At 33.8% G+C, this 27,340-nt stretch overlaps 3 protein-coding genes across 3 annotated transcripts; 1 reads left to right on the top strand and 2 right to left on the bottom strand.

Annotated features, from left to right (window-relative positions):
• Positions 1-365: 365 nt before the first annotated feature.
• On the top strand, positions 366-14,269 carry LOC145578759 (histone-lysine N-methyltransferase ASHR3-like). Its single transcript, XM_081636061.1, has 11 exons — positions 366-894; positions 2,933-3,079; positions 3,672-3,830; positions 6,455-6,481; positions 6,893-7,010; positions 7,372-7,465; positions 8,444-8,537; positions 8,742-8,820; positions 12,093-12,264; positions 13,258-13,338; positions 13,568-14,269. The coding sequence occupies exons 1-11, from the start codon at positions 502-504 to the stop codon at positions 13,752-13,754; spliced, it is 1,551 nt and encodes a 516-aa protein (XP_081492187.1). The 5' UTR covers positions 366-501; the 3' UTR covers positions 13,755-14,269.
• Positions 14,270-19,860: 5,591 nt separating this feature from the next.
• LOC145578758 (gamma-glutamyl peptidase 5-like) lies at positions 19,861-22,188 on the bottom strand. Its single transcript, XM_081636060.1, has 3 exons — positions 21,722-22,188; positions 20,291-20,632; positions 19,861-20,134 (listed from the first exon to the last, which is right to left on the bottom strand). The coding sequence occupies exons 1-3, from the start codon at positions 22,055-22,057 to the stop codon at positions 20,003-20,005; spliced, it is 810 nt and encodes a 269-aa protein (XP_081492186.1). The 5' UTR covers positions 22,058-22,188; the 3' UTR covers positions 19,861-20,002.
• Positions 22,189-25,779: 3,591 nt separating this feature from the next.
• Positions 25,780-26,258, bottom strand: LOC145577680 (uncharacterized). Its single transcript, XM_081635155.1, has 2 exons — positions 25,946-26,258; positions 25,780-25,856 (listed from the first exon to the last, which is right to left on the bottom strand). The coding sequence occupies exons 1-2, from the start codon at positions 26,256-26,258 to the stop codon at positions 25,780-25,782; spliced, it is 390 nt and encodes a 129-aa protein (XP_081491281.1).
• Between the last annotated feature and the right edge of the window lie 1,082 nt (positions 26,259-27,340).

Raw genomic sequence — 27,340 nt, 5'->3', positions numbered from 1 at the left:
TTTACAAATAGTATTCCAAATACGAAATGATCTAAGAAGTAACTTCGTAAACAAATCTCTTCATATTCAAGTTATTGTATTAGATACCAATTTTTTACTTCACAATGAGATTTGTATTAGATAGTGGAAAGCCCCACATCACTTGAAATATGAAGTTTAAGAGTTGAAAGTAATATAACAGCGAAATCTACATAGTAGGACAATTATTTAAAAATTCACCAAAATAATATGAAATAAATAACAATCATTCTAGAACGGAGAAAGAACATTACAAAGACCAATCGATCCGAAGTCGAAGCACACATAGACGCATAGTGGTGCTTGCTTCTAAACATCTTAAACAAGCAAAAAAACCGCGATAAAAATCAAAGTATCCCATCAAATTTGGCACAAAACAATTTTCATTCTTCCCGCCCAAATTCCTCCACCCCAAAACTTAAAGAACACAGCCAACCTCAGTCTTATACTGTTTTTCTCTCTCCTCTAATCTTCTACGATACCATGCCGGATTTTGGTGCTCCTTTCCTTAATTCCGAAACCCTAACCCTAAATTACTGCCCTAATCCAATCAAATCTTCTTTATCCGATTCTTCTGATTCTCTTTTTCCTTGCCCTATTAAAACCCTAGATTACATGGATGACTTCGATTTGCGCCCCCAGCTTCCGATTAATGGTGATTTTGCTGAAATTTCTGGGAGTAGAAGAGGGTTGTTGAAAATTAGGGTTACTAGGATGAGTTCTGGTGCTATTGATTGTGATAAGAAGAGGGTTATTGGTGGAAATGGTGACAAGTGTTTGGATGATTATGTTGGTGATTGGAAAGCGAGGAGGTTGGGTTTAGGGTTTCCGGAGAATCGTTGCTTTCTTCCGTTTCTCGAGGGTTCGAATAGATTGGTAATGCTGTTTGTTTGAATTTTTGCAGTTGTTTTTTTTTTTTTTTTTCTTTTTGAATTGTTTTTAAAATGATTTGTTGTTGTTTTGTGGTTTATTTACGGTGTAATTGAATTAATTGATTTTGGTGGATTGATCGGTTGAGGTGAATTGATTTTCAATTGTTAATTAAGGGTTTATATTTGCTGTTTGATTAGTTTTCATGACGCTTTGTTCATTGGAAATGAGTAATTTACTTGCTGAAGATTTTTTTATTCTGTATATTTGTTGGTGATGAGAGAATCATTTCCGATTAACAAGGATAGAATTCCGGAATAATGTAGTTAAAAATCGTCAATTTTGAGCATGGTGAATTGTGAATTATTGATGATTAGGATTTAAGAGTTGTCAATTATTGGATGCTTGTTTGAGATTGATAATTTCAACTTTTGTGAGTTTGTATTGATAGTGGAAATGTGTGTCCTAGTACACAAGCTTTAACATTAAATTTGTTGGAGAATTTAGAGTATTTAGTTGATTATTATTCATGTTATGTTAAGTTTCAGTCATTTGGTTAAGGTGTCATGACTTAAACAACATTGATTAAGGTAGTAGTATACAACTAATCAAGAGAAAGGATTTCAGTTTCGGTTTCTCTTGCATTAGTATGGCAGTTTCTTGATGCATTACAACTTATGTATCAATTGATTATTAATGCATTGTTTAATGCATGTCTTAATACATTGTTTAAGACATGTCTTAATGCATTGTTTTAGTTTCATATCTCTTGATAACATTTGGCTGTGAATGCATTGTTACTTAATGCATGCCTTAATGCATTGTTTAATGTATGTTTTATGACATTGTTCAACGCATGATATAAAACATTGTTTTAATGCATGACTAAATGTATTGTTACGTTTGGTAGAATGTAATGACGTACTACTATCTTATATATATGAGAAACTCCTCATATGATGAATTAAGGTTGAGAGATGAAATATAATTTCTATCTTATCACTTTGGCATAGAGAGTTATTATCAGTTGTTCATTTTCACAAAATCACAAACACTTTTATACATTGAATTGCTATCATCCTACAAGTGATAGTAATTGTTCTTTGTTGTATCTCCTGAGTAATTTCCGTGATACTCGGTTGTAGTATAGGGTCGGAATTATACTTTTGGGAAAGTGATCTCGTTCACGCCTCGAAGGTTTTACCAATAATTCCATTTCCATTTCTTTGTGACCCTTGTTTACTAGAAAATCCCCAACAAAATTTATCATAGTAAGCATGTTTAATTGTTTATTCTGTTTTCAGTGTAATGTCTAAGCACAATTTGACATTTTTTTTTCTGTATCTACGTGTCATAGGCGTTAAGGTTAAGAGCAATCATTGTTTGTAGAAACTAGAAAGCTAGTCTCCGAGACTTACACATCATCTATTTATTAGGATTTATGTTTTTTTGTGGGATTGGGGGGTTAAAGTTGGAAGTGATAATGTTCTGATGTTTGCTGTGAAATGCTTGAGCCATTTAGTGAGATCTTGTTCTAGCATCACTTCTTAGTTTCATATTGACAAACTTATTGATAGCTCACCCGATTGTTATAATATAGAAACTTATTGATAGCTCACCTGATTGTTATAATATAGAAACTCATGGCAGAGTTTCTTAAAAGGCTTTGGCGCTCTGCATTAAATGTACACAAACCCCATGTATGAACCGGATAGTAATAGAATAACATAATCTGGAAACAGATACGTTTTTAGTTTTTTACTGTTGTCATGACAAGCTTGAAAGCTTTTTCTGTATCTATTATAAAACTAAGCCCTTTACATGCTAAACTATTTAGAAAATATTATTGCTTGATAGATTGGTCATGACTAGTATTATTAATTCAAATTTGTTCTTGAGAGAACTCATTAACATTCTTCATGTATGTTGATATGATATATGATTATGATTGAACTTGTGATGATTGTACATTTGTATTTTTTGCTCTAGCAGACATGGTGTTGCCCATATGGTAAGCTTAACTATCACTAGTGACTTTTTTCAGGTTGAGTGTCGTGCATGTTCAAGTTACATCTACCCTGGAGATGAGGTCTCTTGCGCTGTCCGAGGGTGTAAGGGAACTTACCATTTGAAGTGTGCAAAGGATAACTTTCGATATTCGGTCTCAAGAAAGTTCAAGTGCCCTCAACATGTAAACTTTTAAATTGATGTTCCTAATTGTTGTGTCATATGTTGTCCAACAAATCCTGTTTCTTCTAGTAGTCGAATATCTGTCTTTATTCCACACAAATCATTATTGTTTACCATAATCTGGCTGAATATCAATTGAAAGAAAATTGGATAGAGCGATAAATCCTACCATATATATATTTATTTTAATTAATATCAAAGGTTGGGGACTTGTATATTAATCGTACATGTATATCTGTGGATATTGGCTGTATTTTCAAATAACATACTGGATAGGACAACATGTGCACACGTAGAAGGCATAAGTTGATTTCGTAACGTGATAACCTCACACTATTAAAATGACTGAGCATATCAATCCTGGATCAAACTGAGTTGCATGTGATTATTAAGGATTGTTTCTTCCTCTTCAAGTAGTACTTCATTTGACTCATTTATGTGGAACCGATAATCTGTGTGTTTTTGTAATTTTTAACCTGCAATTATTTGTTCTTTTCATTTGAATATTTTGTGTGGTGTTATGCAATATCTTTAAATAATTGTTTACATATTCCATTAGTTACTTTCTACATTGATTACATTTTGTTCTCCAGGTATGCTTTATATGTAAACAGAAATTTATTTGGCGCTGTGTGAGGTGTGAAGTGGCTTCACATGATAAATGTGCAGCTTGGCCAGATAAAGTGATTCATCTGAGTGAGCATCCGGGATGGACTGTTTGCTGGAGGCACCCAAAAGATTGGCGGCAGGAGGTCAATCTCCTCTTTTTCTTCATTGGCAGTTTCATTCCTACTAGTGAAACATTTTTTTTATCTTCGTATATTATTTATGAACTGAGATCTAATCTATCTATTATATGGTGTAATTTGATTTAGTTTTATGACAACAAGAAGCATTTATTGACACAATAACTCCGTTTTCTTGTTATATTAAAGCCTATATTGAAGTTTTACTATATAATACTAAACTCCTAATTCTCACTCTGGAACCAAGTAGGGGAGTTAGATGTAGTGATGTACCATGTACATGTACAATCTTATTATTCTATTTATGGATAGGTTGTTCTTGCTGAACCCTGTGGTAAGAAGATCATCAATTTGTTACTATTAAACAATCATTGCACACAAAATTATTAGCAGACATTAAGGCATTTAATCTGAATTCAATTCTAGGTCACTGTTGGAAAGTTGACCAAAAAATTAACTTCTTGTTAAGGAGATATTTTCAAACTAGGTCTATTGGGGTAACTTTAAATACAGAGATTAGGTTTGTCTTATTTTTTGTGATGCTTTGGAGATATTTTGATACTACGTAGCTTTTATGAGACTAAGGTTAAAGACCTTTATGGACCCTTTTTGTCGTTTGTTTACCTTCTGATTCTAGAGGGGAATTGGTGGTAGTTTACTTGAATTACTTCTGTAATCCTTATAACCCTTATTTTGATTAAAGGTTTTCCTAAGCAGGGTGGAGATATGTAAGGTTTGTGCTTCCAGAGGTGGATCTTGGGGGGTGGGGTGGAGAAAGTATATATCAGTGCTAGCAGGAGGCTTTGTTGCTACTATATGGTTGTGATTTTTTGCAAACGGTCTGGTAGGGCATATAATGTGGCCATGAGGTTGGATAGATTTTTGGGCTCTAACACTTGATCGGTAGAGCTTGAACCTTTATAATTGAAGGCTAGGACTAGAACTATGTTGAATTACTTGCTAATCCTTGTAGAATCTTCTTGTGTTCCTTAGTTCTTGATTCCTAAACTATGTAAACATTGCAACACAATTTTAATTACTTCCTCCTTTTTTTCCCCCCTAAAAAGTGCAACGTTTTTCTTTTTTGGAAGTTGCATAATAGGTGCAATATCACTACTTATAGATATGATTTTTCTCTATTTCTCTCCTCATCACATGGGACCACTTCTTTATCTCTATCCTCTCCAAAAAATTGTACTTCCTTAACATGTTGTACTTATAAAAAAATGGAGGAAGTAATAGGTTTCAAGATTTTTAGAGTGATTATTTGGTAGTGTTTGGACTTATTTAGGATTCATGCAGAACCTTAAGTTTGTTAAGGAAAAGTTGAAGGTCGGAATATACCAACGGAAAGTTGATTAAAGAGTAAAGAAGCAAGATGCCTAATAGGGAATTTTGAAGGCAGATAATCCCAAGATTATGGACTTCTGGAATCTACAATAACTAAAATCGGAAATGACTCGGAGGATTTGATTCTTAAAGAGAGAGTATCAAAAAGGTGATGAAGAAATGTATGAGACATTGAGACTAGGTATGAGCGCAAACTTTCAATACTTACATGAGATTAAAGTTGAAGCTGCTAGGCTTAGACCAAGCGGATTTAATTGCTCCTATCTTGGTCCTGGAAATTATGAACCTATTGCCATTAGTTCTAGTCTGAATTCCTAATTATTGGATCTAAAATCCACTAGGATCTAGCTGGTCTACATTTATTGTTTTAAAATATCAGATGGATTTTATTTAATCTAGCATTTTGATGGGAATTATCTTGTAGAAATAAGTGCATGAAGTACCTAATAGAAGCTAAAGATAATAGTGAAGAAAATTGGTGACTGGGTGGAGAGTGGGGTTGTATTCAGTGATAAATATGGTTGATACCTTAAAGTCTTAACCAAGACCCCCTTTATGTTGGATTTTTGTTTAGATCCGATATTTTTGGATCTGTATTAACCATACAGGGATGAGACTGAGAGGATAGAGAAATCGCTCAATTAGTAAGGGGTGTGTTGGTGAACCTATGTAAGAGACGTTGGAGTTTTGGTATTATGGTTTCATCTGCTAAGTGGGGGGGGGGGAATGACTTGGGTCTTTTTGAAGGATATAGGTTTGTTTATAATAGAGTTCTGGACTTCTGGTACTAACTATAAAAGATATCTATATTACGCATATATGATGTATCCTTATTACACAAACACTATACCACACTTTACCTTTATTTGTAGATGCTTCCTTCTTTAAACGTCTGGATCCTAATTATCTTCATCTCCCCTATCTATATGTTAGCAGTCAAAGTTTTGCTAAACCAAAAATTTGGAGTATAGTACTGTAATTGTTTGAATTAACTTTTTAGTAATTTTTCTTAAATAGCTGTTTAATTGAAAATTCTTTTTCACCATGTTTTGGAAAATGTCCTCTCCTGTGTTTCAGTTTGAATTGTATCCATATTCTGTTTCTGTTGCCATACTTAGGCTGATTTTAATTGATGATGGTTTGCTTAGCCTGTAACTTGTGTATCTTAAAACATCTTTGTATATACAAGGAATCTATCAACTTTCATCTTTCCTGCTTCTATCTTATTATTCATTGATTAAGCTGGCTGACAGGACTGATGTCTCTTATTGGTTGAGCAGCATGGAGCAGCAACTAATAATTTTGAGGTCAGATTTGATCTTTTTCTAGCTATTGTCACTTTTATACATGAATATATTCATGCAAAACATGATTTGTAAAATTGTTTATTAAAATCTAGTTGCATAATTTATGCGATAAAGATAAATGGAATAAAATATAATGTTGTATTGCATGTTGTAGGAATATTTTGTTTTACTTGAAAGGTGTAACAAAAATATCTATGTTCACCTTTTATTGAGAGGCATAGAGGTTAATTAATGTAGACGATTTTTGAATACAACTGGTAGACATCCATATTAATAATAGAATTAGAGGTTAAGATCTGTCGAGGATTCATTTGCAATGCTTCTGTTTTACAAAAGTTAAATTGGTGGAACTGTGGAACTTCCTGACATATGTCATCAGATTAATAAACTTATGCTTGCTTCTAATTTCAGGATGTATTTTCTCGCTTGCATTTGCCATACATTGAGGAAGAGTTCAATATAGAGTCTACACTGAAGGATAGTCCAATTGACAAATTGGAGCCACCTCCTTATGTGCATATTAGGCGCAGTATCCTCTTTTATTTCTTCTGTCAGATATCTTTTGTTGTTCTTTACCATTGCCAACTAGACTTTAAATAATCAATTCATGTGATCATGTCTGTTGTAGAAAATATCCTAGTAAAAAAATAAAAATTCAATTCGTCTATATGGAACTCTTTGCAGAGCAAGGGAAAGGGCAGGAAAAAACACGAAATGCTCTAAATTTGGCAGCTGAAAGTCGATATTTAATAGACTCACTGTCATCAAAGTTTGGTAGCAAAGGAAAAAACATCCCTCGGGCTTCTGATACTTATGCTCTCAAAATAGAATGAACAAGTGAACTATCTTCTCTTCATTCTTATGGTCATTGGCTTAACTACTAAATCTAGATGTGTATCTTGTCAAGAAAAAGCGGGAAGATGCTTCTATGGATATCGGTTGCACAAGTTGCCGTTCAGCATGCTCTGATGACTGTGTTTGCAGGTCAGATGCAATTCTGTTTGTCATGCATTCTTTTTGGATTTAGTGTCAATAAGTGTGAAGTATTCATTTTCTGTTTTAGTATCTTGTTTTGAAAGTGGCTAGTGAATAGTGACTAGTGAGTGACCCTGTGGCTGCTTGAGTGGTGCTAAACCTTTTATATACATATATAGGATTGTCTAGAATGAGTAAATTACTCATAGGCTAATGCATGACAAATGTATATATTTCAAATCCACCTTTTTCCTTCTTTTTTTATTTTATTTTTATTTTTATTTTTATTTTTTTTAATTTTTTTTTTAATTTTTTTTTTTAATAGCATCTGGTTATACTTGCTATATGTCTACTTTTGTGGCTTAAGGTAATAAAAGGAAAGTACGTAAATACAATCTTATTGAATCTTAATCAGGTGTTTTCTCCTTGTACTTTTAAATTTTAGATATTATAATTTACGCTAAAAACTGTTAGTAATTTAGTATCATATGTAGATTATATTTACTGTTTTTTCCCCCTAATAAATTGGTTGTCCTGTTTAATTATTCATTCTTCATTCATTGAATTTGAAATATATAGGCTTTTTTTTCCTTTTAGTTTTTTAAACTTTATTTTTAATCCTTACATTAATGTGACTACATAATAATCTGCAAAACCCAAATTCTTATAAAATAAGGTTCAAGGATCTAATGCTTAGCTTTTTCTGTCTGGAGTCATATATGTCATGAATTTCTTGATGATCTGTTAAGCCATTCACAGTGGTTCATCTATCTGTAGGGAGGTTTCAAACTTCTTTTTTCTTTCATAGTGTCAGTCTGTGTCTTTCAATGCAAATTATTTACAGCTATTTCTTATTATGCCTTCGACCATCATCTATGGTGGTTTGTCATTCGACGTATAATCAATTATGCACGTGCCCATGTCCTTGTCCATAATACATCATCATCTTTTAATACTATAATTTCCATATTCAATCTGATCTTGTAGAGTTCAAAGCATTAGTTGTTCAAGATCTTGTCACTGCTCAGATGCATGCACAAACAAACCATTTCGCAGGGAGAAGAAGATCAAAATTGTTAGGGTAAGATTTTATGATGTTATTATTGGACAAGCAAGCTTGCTACTTTAAGTAATGAGCAGATTTGTTTGTTGTAAGCTAAGACCAAAAAAAAAAAAAAAAAAAAAAAAACTGCTTTACTTTGTCATCTTGTCTTTAAAATATGCACTTTATCCTAGTCTAATTGTTTGATCTCACAAATTACATCTATGCTTTCCTTTTCTTCAGACTGAACTTTGTGGATGGGGAGTAGAGGCTGCTGAAGCTATGAGCAAGGGAGATTTTATCATTGAATATGTTGGGGAAGGTAATAAGCATATTTTGATTTATTTTGTTGCATTCTGCTTCAAATTTGCGTTAATTGGCGATGAAAGTAAGATATACTTGTTTTTCATATGCAATCTTCTTGAATCATGCTACTCCCTCCGTCCCTTATCTACATGCCTACACTAGTAGAAAAAATAAATTGGCATGCGGTTCAAACCCCCCAATGGCAAGCGGTTTTGAACCGCTCCCTGTTGGGGGGCTTGCCAATAGCCATTGAAATGGCAAGCGGTTCAGAACCGCTTGCCAATTGTAAAGAAAGGGCAGCGGTTTTGGCGCCAAACCGCTGCCCATTAGGGGTATTAATTTTTTTTTTTTTTTTTTTTTTTTTGGTTTTTTTCGATTAAATTGAGACATAATCAAACCATATGTAAAAATATTAATATTTTTATTAATTAATTGTTATAATATTACAATTTCTGATTTTCAATCACAAAAAAATAAATTAACAAAAAAATTAATAACAATTAAAATTTATGCTTTTCAACAACCAAAGACCATCAGCCACCACCCACACCACCAGTCACCACCACACACCACCAGACGACAGCCACCAGCCACCACCCCACACCACGACCCCCCACCCAAAATCAGATCCCCACCCACCGAAAAACCCCTCACCGAAACCACGACCCCACCCACCAAACCAGATCCCCACCTAAACCACGACCTCCACCCACGACCCTACCCAAACCACGACCCCCACCCACCACGACCACCACCAAAAATCAAATTAAAAAAAAATAAAACTAAAATCGAAATAAATAATAAAAACCACCGATCTAACCCACCATGACCATCTAAACCACCGATTTTGGCTTCAAATTATGGTTTTAAAGGTCAAATTCGACCATGAAAACTCTAGATCTAGAGTTTTCGTGGTCGAATTTGACCTAAAAAACTTGAACACCCACACGCATGCACGAACTTGCTCGAAATTTGCTCAAAATTATCCTCGAAATCTGCTCGAAATTATCCTCAAAATTACCGGTTATGTTCGAATTTGATGAGATCAGAAAGAACAAAAAAAAGGAGAAAATGAAAGAAAGGGGCGAATTAGAGGGAAGAGAAGAGGAGAGAGAGGGAAAACGTGAGTAGAAAGAGGAGAGAGAAAGAGAGCAGCCAAAATGAAAGAGGAGAGAGAGAGAGCAGAATAAAGAAAGAGGAGAGAGAGAAATAAAAGGAGGGGGGCGCGGATTTAGGGTTTTTTTAAATGGCAAGCGGTTTGGGGTTGAACCGCTTGCCAATATATCTAATGGCAAGCGGTTCAATCCCAAACCGCTTGTCATTATATATATTGGCAAGCGGTTCGCGCCAAAACCGCTTGCCATTTAATATTACAGGTTTTTTTTAAAAAAAATGGGTGAATGGCAAGCGAATTTTTAAAACCGCTTGCCATTTGGGGCTTCTCATCACTTATTTTCTACTAGTGCTACTTCCCATTTTTCACGGGAATTAAGGAATTTAGAGATTCCTTAAATCCCATGATTGGGAAGTGCAAATATGCATGTGGGGTTAGAGAGATAGAAAGAAAGAAAAGATAGTTGGTAATTATTGAAGAGATGGAGAGAGAGTGTTAGAAAATGATGTCAAAAGTACAAAAAAAAATAAATAAATAAAGAAAATTGATGACGACTCATAAAAAAGAGGTAATATTGTCAAAAAGTACATTCTTTAAATAGAATTAGGCATGTAATTTTGAAACACCAAAAAAGGAAAGTAGGCATGTAGATAAGGGACGGAGGGAGTATTAAATTAGTACTAGTCATAACTCATAATCTACTGATCTATTTGCGAGATCATTGTTTTGTAATGTAAGCTGTAGCGTCACCTACAAGCAATTCAGTTTTATCTTTAAGAATCATGCATCCATGTTTCCTGTACCTTTGTCAATTGAGGAACTAGTTCTTTACTAATACTAGCATTGTCTCGATTTTGTTGAAATAAGTAACTAAGGACTGTGATTCTTGGTTGAACATTAAGTGTGTAAAATCTGTGGCATTTTGTTTTTACTGTCATGACATGCTCATAAGAGAAAAATTTTCTGCTCGATAGTTAGGATTTTTTTTATTTATTTAACTCTTTTGATGCATTTGTAAATTCATATTGTCAAGCTTGTACTATATTTTATGCTTGAGAATTTGTTATCTTTGGTTTATTTTAAAATTGTATATTATTCTTATTTTGATCAAACCATACTTGAGTAGATATATTTGGAAATTCTAGATGGTGGACCTCTTGGTTTTAGATTTTTTCCTCTTTGTAAGGTTGCCCTAAACTTTTGATTAATATATTTTTGTGGCCTTATAAAACCTGTTAAATAACTGTTTCCCTTCTCCTTCATCTTTTACTGGCCCACATTCCACTGCCCAACCAGCCAACCCAACATTCCACATACCTTGCAACTACTGTTAGCACCACCATATACCATCTCTAATTCTTGCTATTGATGATGCTGGATTTATCTAGAGACCAACATGGTGGAGGATGAGAGATGAAGGAAGAAGATGAAGTTGGTGGCGGTTAAGAGGAGAAAATTCCAAAGGTTTTGAGGGTGGAGGTAAAGAAAGAGAGATTGTATTGGAGGCGGATGTGATGGGGGAGAGAAATGTAGATTTAAAGAGGGTGGAGAAAAAGGATTTTCTAGGGAAGGTGGGCTGGGTGGCAAGCATGGAGGAGGGTAGTAGTGGTGGTTGATCATGGAGGAAGGGAATGAAGATATGATTTTCTATAACACCCACCATCTTAAAATTTGCAGAATTAGAGGTCACAATATAAAATTTAACAAAATTAATCTAACAAATTTTTTGATGCTAATAAGGAAAAGAGAAATTTCCATAATCTGGAATTTTGCAATAATGGAGTTTACCATAAAAAAATTCTCAAACTTACATTTTCATTTACTTACAACTAGGTATGTAACTTCTTATAATTGTAAAGTACACATTATTGAGATAAATCTACTTATTAAATGATTTTTTTTTCTTATGTTAGTGTAAAAACAAGGCCAAAGTGTAATAGTATTGGTATTAAAGTCAGATCAGTTCTTGATAAAAACAGACGAGAACACCTTACATTTATTGAAGAGAACAAGTTTGACTTTCATACTTGAGAGGTTGCTTGCTGCAAAGGAACATGTGTTAGTAACTAGTTGTATTTCGAGCTACAAGTGTCGAAAATATCTGTCTTCTGTAAACTTTGTGTACAAAATTTGTTGTTAACCTTAACCTCTTTTTACATCTGTTTCTTAACCAGTTATTGATGATCTGTTATGTACACAAAGGCTATGGGATATGAAACACAAAGAGGTGAAAAATTTTTACATGTGCGAAATCCGTAAAGACTTCACAATCGATGCAACGTTCAAGGGGAATGCATCTCGTTTCCTGAATCATAGTTGTGACCCAAACTGCAAGTTAGAGAAATGGTGAGTTACTTTGACCTTCCTACTGTGAATTTGTGACTAATGATTGTGAAGTGATATGAATTGTTGGTGCTGTGCAATGATTTGACTATAGACACCTGCAGTGTTGTTGATGAAGTGAAAGAAGCAGTGCTATTGTGTAATTTACTTAGCCCTACTTCTGCTCCCTTTACATTTAAAAACTTGTATGGCTTGGCATTTTGATGAAAGCATTTAAGATTATAATTGGTTAATTTTTTGTTTCTACTATGAACTTTGAGTGATGGTTGAAAAGAAACTGTATGGTATTCTCTTTTGTATAGGAGTATCAGAGTGCCAGATTAGCTTGATGGTTTTTTAGTCAACCTTTATTCAATAGATTTTCTACAAAATGAAATATACCAGATTCTTAGTTTTCTATGCGGTTGATTCACTGTTGAACTGATTCTAGCAGTCTACAGTGCAAGACCTTAGCTTTACCTATTATCTGTTTCTTGTAATTGCCATCTTAGTAAGATTTTTCCTGCATGGTTTTCTGAATTGACCTCTTAGGGGTTTGCCAACTTCTGTAGGTCAAATAGCATATTAGGGCATTGACAATTTCTTGATGTTAGGCATTATTAAATAAGATTATGAATTTTTAAATTTTAGGGGTGATTAAAAGTTATGTGATAGTTGGTTTTGATGGTTAGTTTTACCCCTATAATACGAGGGGCTAGGCTATCAGATTAGTTGAAGGTATTTCTAGTCCATGATTCTACATGAGATTAAAATTTAGAGAAACTTAATTGGGGTTTGCTCCTTGTAATCTGGAGCTGGAAAAAAATGGCTTTTAAATATAGGCAGTCTTGCACAAATTTTTTGTAAAATTGTTCTCAGTCATTCGCAGAAAATAAACAGGATATACTCATTTACGGATAATGTCATCCTCTGCAAAACCTGCCTGTGGAATTTCTTCTCTTTACATTGCACTGGAAAGTGAATGAATGTCATAATCCTATAATTTTGTTATTGAAGGCAAGTAGAAGGGGATATACGTGTGGGTGTCTTTGCTGCTCGACCCATAAAAATTGGAGAACCACTGACCTATGATTACCGGTATATATATCTTTTCCTTTCCTACTCTATTTATTGCTTTGTCTTAAATCTTGCTCTGATTTTTACTTGACACTAGTAACCTGGCATGTCAATCTTGACGTCTCGTACTCTCATCTGTTTCCCTTTGTTGTTCTCCCTACGTGCTGTTAGCGTGTATGAATAGTAACAAGATTTTTTGGATTTATTGACTTCCCTCATGCTGTCCTGGCTTTGGTTTCTGATTTTGTAGGTTTGTGCAATTTGGGCCCGAGGTTAAGTGCTGCTGTGGTGCTGCTAACTGTCAAGGATATTTAGGTGCCAAAAAAAAGATCAACTTAGATATTCTTGATACTAAAAGAAGGATGCATGTAGCAAGCCTTTCCTGGGGTTTAAAGCAGAAGAGATCATCAAAATCAGCCAGAAAGCGCAAGTGGTAGCAGCGAGACATTCTGAATGAAACTGCTGTACATTATGTTCTTACCATCAGACACCCGTGAATAGAAGAAAAGAAACAGAAGGCAAATTAAACAATCTGAAGCCTATAACATACATCTTTATGTTATTATTAAATCATGACAGCTAAATTCAGCGAGAAATACAAGCAAAACATCATACACAAGCAAACGACAGCAGAGGTTAAGAATCTGTGTATTCTTTCCGTTTTCCAGCAATTACATTTGTAAAGCTTTATATCATTCAATGATTGCTCATGTAGGTACTGGATTATTTTCGATTGTGTGTTGTAAGCTTATACATGAATCGATAACTGTAGCTTTGAGCTTCGACAGACTCACAGTCTTGTACTGTGATTCTTTGTGATTACATCAAGCATTGTTTAAAGACAGTAGGTAAATTTAGATAACAATTGTGTGCTCGAAACATGAGCTGGAAAATAAATATGAATGGTCTATGTAGTGTATCTTAGCTATATGATTATTTCATATCTAATATTTGCATTTGATTATTAATCTTCGCAAATAATCATGCGAAAATATATAAGAAGGATGCTTTATGTCTGACTGTCTGTTCCTTTCCAGATTATTCCTTAATTGATTAGATTTGTGTTAACATCAATAAAACTAATCTTCTAAGCCGTGAATTGAAATGGGGGTTATTATATTTGAAACATCTTTGTACTTATATGCTTAAAAGAAGATAGCCTAAGGCTTAATTTGACAGTTGTTAATTATAACAAATTGTATCAACGGTTATGATTATCTTATGGAGTTATTGTATTAGTCTCCCAGTTTTTTTAAGATTAAATTTAGTAGTGTATTGTTGATTTATAAATTGAGTGAAAAGCCTAAATTGACTTTCAAGTTAATGTAAACAATAAGTAATTTGTAAGTAACCAAGCAAGTTTGGTAGAGTTGATGTGGAACTCACAAGTTTGAATCTCACCAATTGCACTTCTTACTTTCCTAGGAAGTAGGGGGATAACCTCATAACCTAATCTCTTGCTGCATTTATCTCAAGTGTTGAACTTCTTAGCTATTAAGGAATTTGAATTTAAAAAAGGCAATCCATTGATATGTAACTACTGAGTAACTTCCCCTAAAAAAGGAGAATAAGCAAATTTTATGACAACCAATTTTATTTTATTTGATAAAAAAAATAAAATTTAAAGCACCTGTCTTATTTATTTTGTCTCTATCTCAAATTCTCAATGTGTTATGTGGGGTCCTTGTTTATTAGTGAACTATACTTTTTTTTTATTTTTTACAACGATCCAAAAGGAGTCTAGCTCCCACCTGACTCGATACTACAGTAAGACAACTTGACTCTGTTAACCATACTAATTACTAATACAAGTGCTAAAAAGGGATTGGGGGTACAATCATTGTGGATTGCTTGAAAATACAAATAAGAGGTTTGAGGGGATTCATCGCTAGTACTAGTCATAAGAAGCTCTACACTTGATCCCTTGCGTTTCTTTATTCTGCAAAAACAAACCTTGTAATACCTTTTACATGTCTTGTTCTTCACCCTTAACCTAAGTGGCCTTCCGTGCTTCCTTGACGAGGCAGAGAACTTGAAAGTAGAGAGTGGTGGAAAGGATTGCACCTAGCCTGGTTTAAAACTCATGGGGCCCGATCTTCTTCATTAGAGTATACGGATTCCACTTCAGCGATGTCAGTGCTAGTTAAAACTCTCGCAGGTTCCTCACTCCCCTCCTCGATATTTGAACCCTCGTTGCTGCTTAAAGTTAGGCAAGTAGATAAATAATAGTTTAACTTCTCAATGGCAACGGTGCTGGACTTGGGAAGCCCAACAACATTGTTTACCACGGTGGCATCCATATATCGTATAGCCTTTTCCTTTTGGCTGTTCTTGGTGCGATTCCTCTTCTCCGAACCCACCATCTTAGTAGGTATGAATAGAGGTGGGCATTGGCCGTGCCAGCACGCGGGTAGCACAAGCCCGACACGAAACTGGCACGGCCTGGCACGAGCCCGCCAGAGGCATGGTCTGGCATGGTGGCCCACTTGTGTAGGCCATGGGCCGTGCTGTGAGCAAATTTTTGAAAAACAGGTACGGCACAAACTCGGCGGGCGGCACGATTAAAATAAGCTATAAAATTAAGTTATTCACCAATTATTGTACGATTTTTAATCATCATTATAAATTATTGTATTATCGATCTATTGTACTGACATATAATAAAATAAGTTATTCATCAATTTTTGAGTTATCGGCTTATCACACTCGTAAAGTTTTTAATTATATGCATTGTTGCTTTTTGCTAAATAAAACAGAGTAATATAATAATACAAAAACATAAACATAAATTAATAAAATTATTTAAATATACTCATTTTTAAAGTTGTTCAAAAAAAATATTATATCGATTTTTTTTAAATTTAAAAAAAAAAAAAATTGGAAAAATCGAGGCGGCCCGCTGCGGCACGGCCCGCCACGTGCCATGTCGTGGGATGTGGTGTGCCAAAAGGTGGCATGGCACGGCACGACCCGCCATAAAGTTGGCCCGATGATATGTCCATTTTATATAGTGTTTTACCCTCATCCCTTGGTCATAATTAGTAGTGTTTTTGGCTCGTTAGAGCCACTTTTATTACTAATTGGTGTTTTCTAGTATTTTCGTAGTTTTGGTTGAGTTTTGTAGGAAATTGCATCTTTGGAGCTTTTTCCCGGGATTATTGCGGTACAACTACGAGCATTTGAAGGCATGACCGATTGCATTTGGACACCGAGTATTCAAGACCCGAAGTGGAGATTCGAATTGGGCCAAGAATGAAGCCCAATCAAAGTCCAGCATATAGCCGGGCCCGATCGGGCGAAGAAAAAGGCGGGCCCGATCGGGCGGTGCCTCGCCCGATCGGGCACGTGTTTCTGAGGAGAAGTTTAAGCGTCGTTTAAGTTGTTTTAACTTAGGATTTTCGAGCTTAGTATATATACGCTTTTGTTAAGCGAGTTTAGTATTCTTTCTCCTTTTCCTTGAATCTCTTTCTCTCTCTAACTTTTCTCTCTCTCTCCTCTTAAACTCTACTATTATTTTCTCTCTCTACAACTTTTTGTTTAATTCCATCTCTTATTTCCTTCAACTGTGGTAACGATTTATTTTCCTTTAATCTCAGTTATTTATTCTCTCTCTTTCATCACGATTTGTTTAATTGCTTTGTTTAGTTTATATTTAATTATGTGTGAGTAGTTTTCTTTCTAGGGTTATGGGGATCCATAAATGATATGAAGAGGTAATTTATTATTGTTAATTGTCAATGCTTGATTAATTTCCTATTGATTGATTTAATGCTATGCGGTTAGATTTGGCCAGATTTAATTCGTATGAGTTTAGCAATATTGATTCGAGATTCGAGAGATGAGAATTGATGTTTAGGCTTAGTTTCAATAGGTAGACTAATTTATAAATGGTTAGGTCGAGATTCGAGAGATGAGATTTAATACCGGTAAATTAACTCTGTGATTGTAATATGTAGCGAAAGCACTTTATGATCTGATTAATTGATGTATTGATGATTGATTGTTATGTTTTACCCTAGAATATTATTTATTGGCGAACCTATGCCCTAGGTCTTTTATCATTTGATTTCTCCCTACTCATATTCTTCGTAGTATAGTTCCTTTAAATAACAACTTTTAGTTACTTAATAATTTAGATTATAATAATTAATTAGGAATAGAAAGACTCGTTTCCCTGTGGATTCGACCCTACTTCCCTATCTATTATTAGTTAGTGGTTTTAGGAATTACTTTTGATTAGGTGATACGGTTTTAGCCTGTCACCCGACATGAGCCAACCCCAGGCACGGCCCGCGGTGGCCCGGCACGGCACGATGCCCACCTTTAGGCATGAACAAGGTTACATGAACTTTTGATTCCTTTGCCTTGTGAGCTTCCATATGCCCGTTATCAGTGGTATTTCTTTCACTCGTACAATCATCCATGAAATAGAAAAACCTTTGAAGAAATTCAAGGTTTTCCCCTGACTGAGATCCGAGTAAGATAAATCGGAAATCTTAAGGGACTAATTAATTCTTGATCTGTTGAAGAAGATATGGGTTCTCCCCGGTCCCTTGTCCTTAGCCTGTCTAGACCCCTGAAAGTTAGGGGGGCAAGTGGCATCATCACCCCTTTAAGGCTCTCTAGTTACCATCATCTCACTACCGGCATCCATGGTGGTTGGTGGTTAAGTTTGTAACACCACTCTCAACATCGCTACTAAGCAACCTCTTAGATTCTAAATTGACAGAAGGCTTGCTAATCTTTCCCTTTTTGTTGAAAAAGGTGTGGGACAGGACGGTTTCCTCATTATAAAATAATTCTTGTGTGATTTAATTCATTTATATTATGTAACTAGGTTAAATCCCGTGCATTCGTTGAATAATTATAATAAAAAATATACTAAGTAGTAATTATATACATATAAAAAGTGAATGGATTGATCAGGTATTAAAACGCATGAAATACATAAAAACAATAAAAACATATGAGAGGAAATATTTAAATATATAATAGTTATAATGTGCAAGTTAGATATTTTAGGAAGTTTACTTTAAATTTTATATAAAATAAAATCATAATCTAAATGCAATCTTATTTTGATATAATAATGATTTTTTTTAGAAAGTAATTTTGGCGGAATTTTTTTTAATAATACATTGTCAAGTGTCCCCTTAGATTCAATTTTAGTAGTATGTAATTGATTGATTGATTCTATCATTTTATCATATCATTCAAGTAACTGTATAGAACATGGAAGGTTTTGTTGTGTGCAAAACTCAACTTGAAAATCTCTGATTGACTGAACTGAGCCGAGCTGAGCAGAACTGAACTGAATATTTTATGAGAGAAGGAAATTAAGAACTGAATTGAACTGAATTGAACTGAATTGAAAATAATCTTAAGAGAACAGGCCCTTTAACTGCATACTTTCTTCGTTTCATATACTTTATTCATTTTTTTTTGGTTACCATATTGATTTACTAATAAGTTGACATCACCTGAAAAAATAAATAAATAAATAAAATTCCAACAGCGTATTACTTTATACCATTTGTTTTCAATTATTAAGTAAAAATAACATATTAAAATTAGTTTCATATAGCGCAAAAGTTTAAAAAATTATTGCATTAAATTTACTTTCCTTCTATCATAAATTAAGATGCAATTTTCCCTATAAATAGTAAGAACTGAATCCTTAAAATACAAAAAAAAAAAAAAAAAAGTCAAATTCTGATAATACGATAATTGGTGATCTTAAACATGATACTTCCTCCGTTATTTTATTATTGCACCACTTGTCTTTTTAGGAAGTTTTACAAATATTGCACCATTTTCTCTTTAGGAAAAAAATTATTTGTGTTCATAATACAAATACCCAATATACCCTTATTTTTTCACACTTACTTTTTAGTTTATCAATATGTCACATAGACAATTTTGTATTTTTACCTTTTTCTCTCTTACTTTTTTCCATTACTAAAATATTTGTACCCAACCTCTATGGTGCAATAATAAAAAAATGGAGGAAGTATATGATATAATTATCGTTATCAGCTTAAGAATAAGATTCATTCTCCATTGTATTAAGAAGGGAAAAGAAAACCAAATGTATATAACACCATTTATTGTGCTAATGCGTATAAGCTTGGATTTTGCTTAAAAATTGGAGATTCTTAATCGTAATTGATATTCACAACATTCCGACATGGGGATAGGATTCCACAATTGCGGAGGGTTGATTCCATATCTCAAAGATACAATATTCTCAATTGAAACATATCTTGTTATCGCTGGAATCATGTGTGACACTTTACACGTGGGACATTATGGATTACGGGTGAGCTAATTTAAAATTTAGAATACTTAGAATTGGAACAAAACAAAATTAAAGCCTTGTCGCAATAGGTTCTGGTTCTGGTTCAGGATCTCAAATTTTGAGCCTTAAGATGCTATTCAATTCCAAACCATGCATAAATCAATCCTAGACCAGCTTTGGAAGAAATAAATAGAAGAATAGGTTGAGCCCAAGTCTAACAATTTAAGCTTAAATTAATGTTGAGATCAGATTAATATGTCATAGACTCATAATTGTAAACATGGATCAAGACATAATAGTAACATAATACTAGCATAATCGGATAACTTGTAAACAATTTAGCTAGTTTCGACGGTACAATACTTGAACACTAATTGCTACATTAGATTAGAAAAGTTCAACAAATCCATACGAAAGATTATGTCTTCCCTTGAGAAAGTTTTTGCAAATATTCTCCAAGTGTTTTCTATCAGGCTCAATGTTTTCTATTTTCGACCGTGTAGCTTCAGCAAAGTCTTCCTATGTATTGGACAAAGTTGAAACAAATTAGAAATTAAAAAGGTATGCATGGTAGCAAGCTCGTGTCAAAACAATTCACATGGTATTAAATTTTAGATTATGAAAACTAAACATTATGTGATATGGAGAATTAAGTTTTAACATCGGAGTTAATACCTTTATAGAGCCGTTGTTAAGTAGACGATCAATAAGGTTGTAAAGAATGTCTTTGGTATATTCGGGATGACCTTGAGTGCCCAAAATGTGGTTGCCAATGGTAAACATTTCCACCTTTGTCTTATCAGAAAATGCAACAACTTCAGCATCAAATGGCACCTCCCACACTTCATCTTGATGGCATTTAATTATTGTTAGGGTTTGTGGAATTTCATGACTCGAAACCTCTAAATTAAGTTGAGAGGTCAAAAATTCCTTGTTATTTATTTTTATTTCTCTTAATCCTATATCCCATCCTGTAGGAGATCTTGCCACTTTTCCTCCCAATGCCCTGCATAACACCTATAAAAAGTACTATCCAAATCAAATTATGATGATAGTAATTAATGATAATAGGTTACTTTCTAACTTGTAACTATATAGAGTGCGTCAACTAATTTAAACTGTTTTATTTTATTCTTAAGATATATTTGTCTTATAACTTTCAAGTTTCAACATATTATAGCTATGACTAAGTTGAAAAAAAATACTTATATAGAAAAGGATAAATATGTTCTATCTATTTACTAAATGAAAACGGACTCAATTAATTGTGCTCTACTACTAGCTAGCTAGGACCGGTTGAGAGAGTTCTTTTTTATAAGTTCATACAAGTCATTGTATTATCGCTATCATGACATGTCAATTGTATTATCTGGTAAGTCAAAAATGTTTTTTTAATATTCGACAAATATTCTAGTAAAGTAGTATTTTATGAAAAAAATAGTCCAAAAATATTCTTTAATAGATATATTCCACTTTATGTATTGATAAAGATTTAAGATTATATATTTCCATCAAACCCCATAAAAATAAAATAAAATAAATAAATTCCTACTATATTGATGCGCTAGTTATCACGAGAACAAAACCTGGTCAAACAATAGGCCTCCTCGTTGTATAAGGTAAGTAAATTATATATATATATATATATATATATATATATATATATATATATATATATATATATATATATATATATATATATATATATATATATCTTACTTTATTTCTTGCATATAAGGTAACTGTCGCATAATTGTAACTATTATGAAAATGCTTAACCATAATTACAATCGCTTGATTCTCCAAACGAATATGCTCGTTGTTTTTTTTCTCACTATAATCACAATATATTGGTTTGTAATATAATTGAAAATAAACATGCTTTACACTCATAATATATTTTTCATAAATTTGTTTAAGATTTATGTTCATATCAAAATTATAAATCGTGTATTCTATCATCTTAAACAACATACACATGCATGGTGCTATATGCCTATATATGCTCTTGCTTGAGAGAGCCCTATAATGATTCAATTGAAATATATAACTACCTAGTACTCGTATTATGATTTTGAAACAGAGGGAGTATGTTTATTTCGTTACCTGATGACCAAAGCAAATGCCTAGAATTTTCTTTTGCATGGAATCAAGAGTTTGCAAAAGAATGCAAAGTTCAAGGATCCAATACTCATTTCCATAAGCATCAAAAGGACTCCCACTAACTACAAACCCATCATACATCTCAAGCTCATTCATATTTGGAAATTCACCCTCCACAACCCTATACAAATCCCATGTCTCTCCTTCTTCCCCGAAAGCCGCCACGAAAACATTGAAGTATCCTCCATACACTTTCTTCACGTACTCTGAGTCATGTGCTGCTAGTAGAAGAGCATATCTTTTTGTATTCATCATAATGTTTTGATCACCATTTTCCATTTTCTATGAATTATATATATACTACTATTCAAAAGGATAATTGTATTAGCTAACTAATTATGCTTAACTTAGGAGCTAATATATAATATGATTGAAACCTAGGGCTTTTTTTTTTTTTTTTTTTTTTTTTTTTTTTTTTTTTTGTTAATAATTTAGAGAGAAACTAGATTGAAGAAAGAGAGTTTAGTTTTAGTGAAGTGTATGTGTTCAAATTTGTGGTACGAAGAAATTTAGAGAGAAACTAGGTTGAAGTTACCTTTATATAGCATAAGTTTTTTTTTTTCCTCTCACTTTTTTATGCTATGATGACCCCACTTAATAAAATTTTTACCAACTAATTTAATGTGCCATATTCCTTAAATAAAATAAAATTTTAGCTAATTTAATGTATATTATATACTCTTGCAATTTATATACGTTAGAAAATCCTAATAAAAATACTTTATGTTTTGTATTCTTATAAAGATCATGGACATATTCATCCAAAAACATATTGAATATGGAAATATTATTCTTTATTTATTATTATTTTCATATATAATTAATATCTATTTATGGTCCTAAATAATAAATTTTGTATAAAATAAAAGGAAAAAAGTGATATTGACAAATTTCTTCCTAAATTTATAGAAGGAAAACTATAGGGATCTTAGTATAGGTTTCGAGTAGATAGTGAAATGGTGAAAAATCACTAATTAAATTCCAAAAAGTCAACGGTGAATTTAGTTTTCACCTTGCTAGCTACTAGTAGTTGCTACAAAGATGCTTTCATTGTCACTTATTACTACAAGCCAAGAATATGGCAATGTCAACTTTTTCTCCTCTTTCAAAAAATATTTTCCATTGATTTTTATTAATCAAGTATGCTTTCATGTCTAGATTACAACATGAAATTATCTTGCCAAAAAAAAAAATTGCCTTATTTTGTTTCTACATACGCTATTAGAGAAAAAAATTACATTGTATATTATATTCTAGTTGATATATATTGTCAATAAGATGCTCCGTCTCACTATATAATATCATTACCCAAGGTTAAATTTTATTATGTAATTCCCCCCCCCCCCCTTTCTTATGAAATCTAACTCTCTAATTACTAGAGTATTGTTCTTTCAAAAAAAAAAAAAAAAAAAAAATCTGTACTAGAGTATTGTAATACTATGTTTATTAACACATAATAGTGTTCAAATATAGTAGTGTTGCAACTAATATGAAACGGCCGAAAATAAAAAGTGTTGCAACTAATACAAAATGGAATGAGTATTTGGTTGTCTAAATAACTTTGCTATTTCTCGTCAAAAAAGAGAAAAAAGAGAAGAAAATAAAAAATAAAAAATAAAAAATAAAAAAAAACTTTGCTATTTAGGTATGTAAATATCTAAGTTCTTATATGTCCAACAGTCCAACACAAATTAACAAATTGATAGGCCAATCTAAGTGAATTTAGGCCCAACCTAAACTTTTAACATGCTCCCCAAAACTCCAAAAGAAGCCCATTAAGTCCAAGTCCAGCCACCAAAATAAGTAAGTACTCTGTATAACTTTCGAAGGGGAAATCCCAAGGTACTGTCAATTTGTTTATTTATGCACATTCCTCGAGAAAGATTATACAGAGTATCTTTGTTCCCTTTCAAATATTAACTTAAGCATCAAAGTGAATATTCTCGAGGAAAAATTAATTCTAATAATTTCACCTTTATTCGGTTCGTTATTAATAATCCCACCTTTCGATTATTATTTAATAATCTCACCTTTTACACTTTTTCTTTTGTTGGTCCTAACAGGTCAGTTTACCGGATGTAACAGGTTACATGTCCTACGTGGCATATGATCGTTATTTATTAAAAAACAAAACCTTTTAATATTTCCACCCCCTTTTCTCTTAAAATCTCCTCTGTTTCTCGTTATTCTCTCTTCTTTCTCCAAATGAAATTCTGCTCTCTTATATTTTGTGAATTGGAACACTAGTTCCCTTTAAATTGCTGTGTGCTATTCCTCATAAAAAAAAATAAAATGTTGTGTGCTAACAACATTATGCCTGGGGGGAACGCTACGTCTTTTGGATTTGGTTCTTCATCCAATTCAAGGGGGGGTTTGAGTCAAAGGGTGAAGTGTAATTGTGGGAGAAATGTTGTTGCTGGAACTGTTAGGAATGGGCCTAATGTTGGGATGCGATTTCATGGCTGCTCTTTATGGCCTGTATGTGGTTTTATTTCCCCTAATTTTTTTGTGATTTTAAAAGTTCCAGTATAATTTAATTGTTGATTTAAGTTTGAAATTGGAAATTTATAGGAGAGAGGATGTGAGTTTTTCAAGTGGGTTGCTGGGAGCAATGACATTGATGACCTTCGTTACTAGGTAAGTGAGAAAGATACTACCATAGCTGAAATGGAATATGAGAAGAAGCTGATGGAAGAGAAGATTAAGAAATTGCAAGTAAAAAAGGACAATCTTGAGGAAGAAATTCAAGATATGAAGCTTGAAATTTCACAAATACGCATTGAATTGATGAAGAGTTCTACGAACGAGAAGAATTTCTCAACGTCTCTGTTTTTTTCATGGGTTTTCTTTGCTTGTTTACTGTTCTATTTGAAGTAGTAGTGGGTGTAGCAATGTACTGTAGTTGAAGATTTGTATGGTAGGGGCAAATTTTTATTTAATGTAATGTTGAAGAACTGATGAATAAGATGAGCATATTTCATATTTTGTTTGACATTTCCAAGTACATTAGTATCATTGAAAACAAAATGAAGTCATAACATTTGAAACAACTTGTTCATAAGTAGCATGGCATATGTTAATAATGCCTAAATATTAGAAGAGTAAGTTTAGGGCATTAACATATATAATGCCAAAAGATAACAACATCCAGAGTTTTCCCAAAAAATTAGTAGCATTGTTTACAATAACAACCCCAAAATAACATAGCTACTCCAACTGATGCAAATGAACTTGAATATCAGGAAAAAAAAAGGAGTAGCAGCAGTAGAAGACATCAGACTTGACTTAATTGTGTTCCAGGAAGGGACTGACCATGCAAACTTGTTGGTGTACCAGAAGCCTGTACAAGAAAAAAAAATATAAGAGTTAATTAGCATATATTGATACAACAAGTTCTAAAACAGAAGGGCTTACTAATTGACTCACTCTTGTGATTGCAGTGCCATTAGATGCAAATAAGACTCCAACCCTTACAGGTATCCTACCTCTTGATCCACCCCTCCTCCCCTTTGCTCTTGATCCTCCACTCCTACCTCTTGTTCCACTAGTGTTAGCCATAGAACCAGATCCTCCTCTACCTCCTCTTCCACCTCTAGCTCCTATTCCACCCTTAATCATTCTCCCACCCCTACCCAATTGACTTGGATGGCCAGTGGCATAATGGTGTCCAGTGTTGGTGGTGGTTTGCGCAGAAGCCATAGTTGGAGCAGATGTAATTGTCACTTGTGTAGGCTGTTGGGTTGCTTGTTGAGCAAAGCTAGAAGATGGTTGTGCAGTGGACCTAGGCTTAGGGGGTTGACCATCATTCCTTGGTCTTCCCCTTGGTCTTTTAGGAGTTGATTCCCTTACAGTAGCAGTGTCTTTGTTGGGACACCTTCTTTTATTATGTCCTCTGACACAGATAGAATAAGTCATCTCCATCCTTGTCTTGCTCAATGTTCCTGGTTTTTTTGGCAACTCAAATGGATCCTTGATCCTTTTTTTTGTTGGTCTTCCGGGCCCTATCTTAATTGGGGTGGATCAATGGAAAATTCAATCCTCGGCCAATGTCTTTCCCCCTCACATGGGAGAATAAAACCTACAACAGAACATATTAAAGTTAGAAGATAGAAATCTAAAACAAGAACTTTACATGTGAACTGAATTACAAAAAAAAAAAAAACTCACCTGCATAAGCTGTTAAGTACAAATCCTTCTTGTAGCATTCATAAACAAAGTCTTCTGCTTCCTTGTGCAAGTAGAATATGCAGGCAATAACATGGCAGCAAGGTATGCCAAGCATATCCCACTTCCTGCAGGTACATGTTCTTGCTTCCAAATCAACCACCACCTGATCAAAGTAATAGTTTACATTGAATAAGGTTTCAGTTGATGGTGTGACATCGCAGTTGGCAGATTTTTCCTTCTCTTTCTCAAGCTTCATTTGGATCTTGGGGCACAAGGCTGAAGTGCACTTCTGCATATCAAGTCTTTTCAACATTAACCTTTGCATAAGGTTATCCCTGATATCTTCAAGCATGTAGAGGATATGTTTTGTCCTTGCATTTATTATGTATCCATTGAAGTGTTTCCACCATGTTACTTATGATAGCATCAGTCTTGAATGATGGGTCTAAGAAAGCTCTGCAGAAGCATTCAGGATTATATCCCTTAAAAGCAGTAGCAGCATCAGGGTTCATGGTGTTCAGCTCATCCAATGCTTCAGTGTAATCTGCTTTGTTATAAGATTTTGTAATTTTCCAGAATTGTAGCTTCATCTCATCTCCTCTGTGTGCCTTATGCCAGTTAGCAAAAACATGTCTGGCATAGTGCCTATGTTCAGATTTTGGGAGAATTGTAGCCACAACATTTAATATTGCCTTCCAGAAAAATCAATATTCAACATTCAGTTATGTACATAAAGAAAAATCAATATTCAACAAAATTAATTAGGTAAAACAAATTGGTGATATGACTTACTTGGTGCTCATCAGAGATTATGAATATGCCTTCCCCTTGTCCTAGATCTAAGCACTTTTGAATCTGAACAAAGAACCATTCCCAGGACAGGTTATTTTCCCCCTTTGCCACAGCCCATGCCAAGGGAAACATCTGGTCATTACCATCTCTGCCCACAGCAGATAGTAATTGACCGCCCAGAAGGTCTTGAGGAAACAACCATCCACACAAAGGACCTTTCTGCATCCATCTTTCCACCCCTTTTGTAAACCTTCAAAGCAAATAAAGAGCCTCTTGAAAACAGGTGGGTTTTGGTGTTTGCATCCATCAATGACTAGCTCAATGGTTGAATCAGGGCTACTTCTTTTCAGTGCTGCTATGTGCCCACCAACCTTGTTGTAATGCTCATACATTGAGCCATGTAACATTTTGTGGGCTGCATACTTCACTTTATAAGCAAAGTCTTTTTTTACCACAACCTTAAAAGCCCTCCTAATAGTTTCTATAATTTCTTTGGCGGGCCAATGAGGCCTTGTTTTGAAAACCTCCAAGAATTGTTTAGCCACCCAACCAGATTTTAATTGCTTGTTCTTTTTCATATTCCTGTGACATGTATGTTCATTA

Source organism: Chenopodium album, chromosome 14 (genome assembly GCF_948465745.1).
Source record: "Chenopodium album chromosome 14, dcCheAlbu1.1, whole genome shotgun sequence".
Taxonomy (NCBI): Eukaryota; Viridiplantae; Streptophyta; class Magnoliopsida; order Caryophyllales; family Amaranthaceae; genus Chenopodium; species Chenopodium album.
The sequence above is the reverse complement of the archived record's forward strand: the minus strand, read 5'-3'. Positions and strand labels throughout refer to the sequence as shown.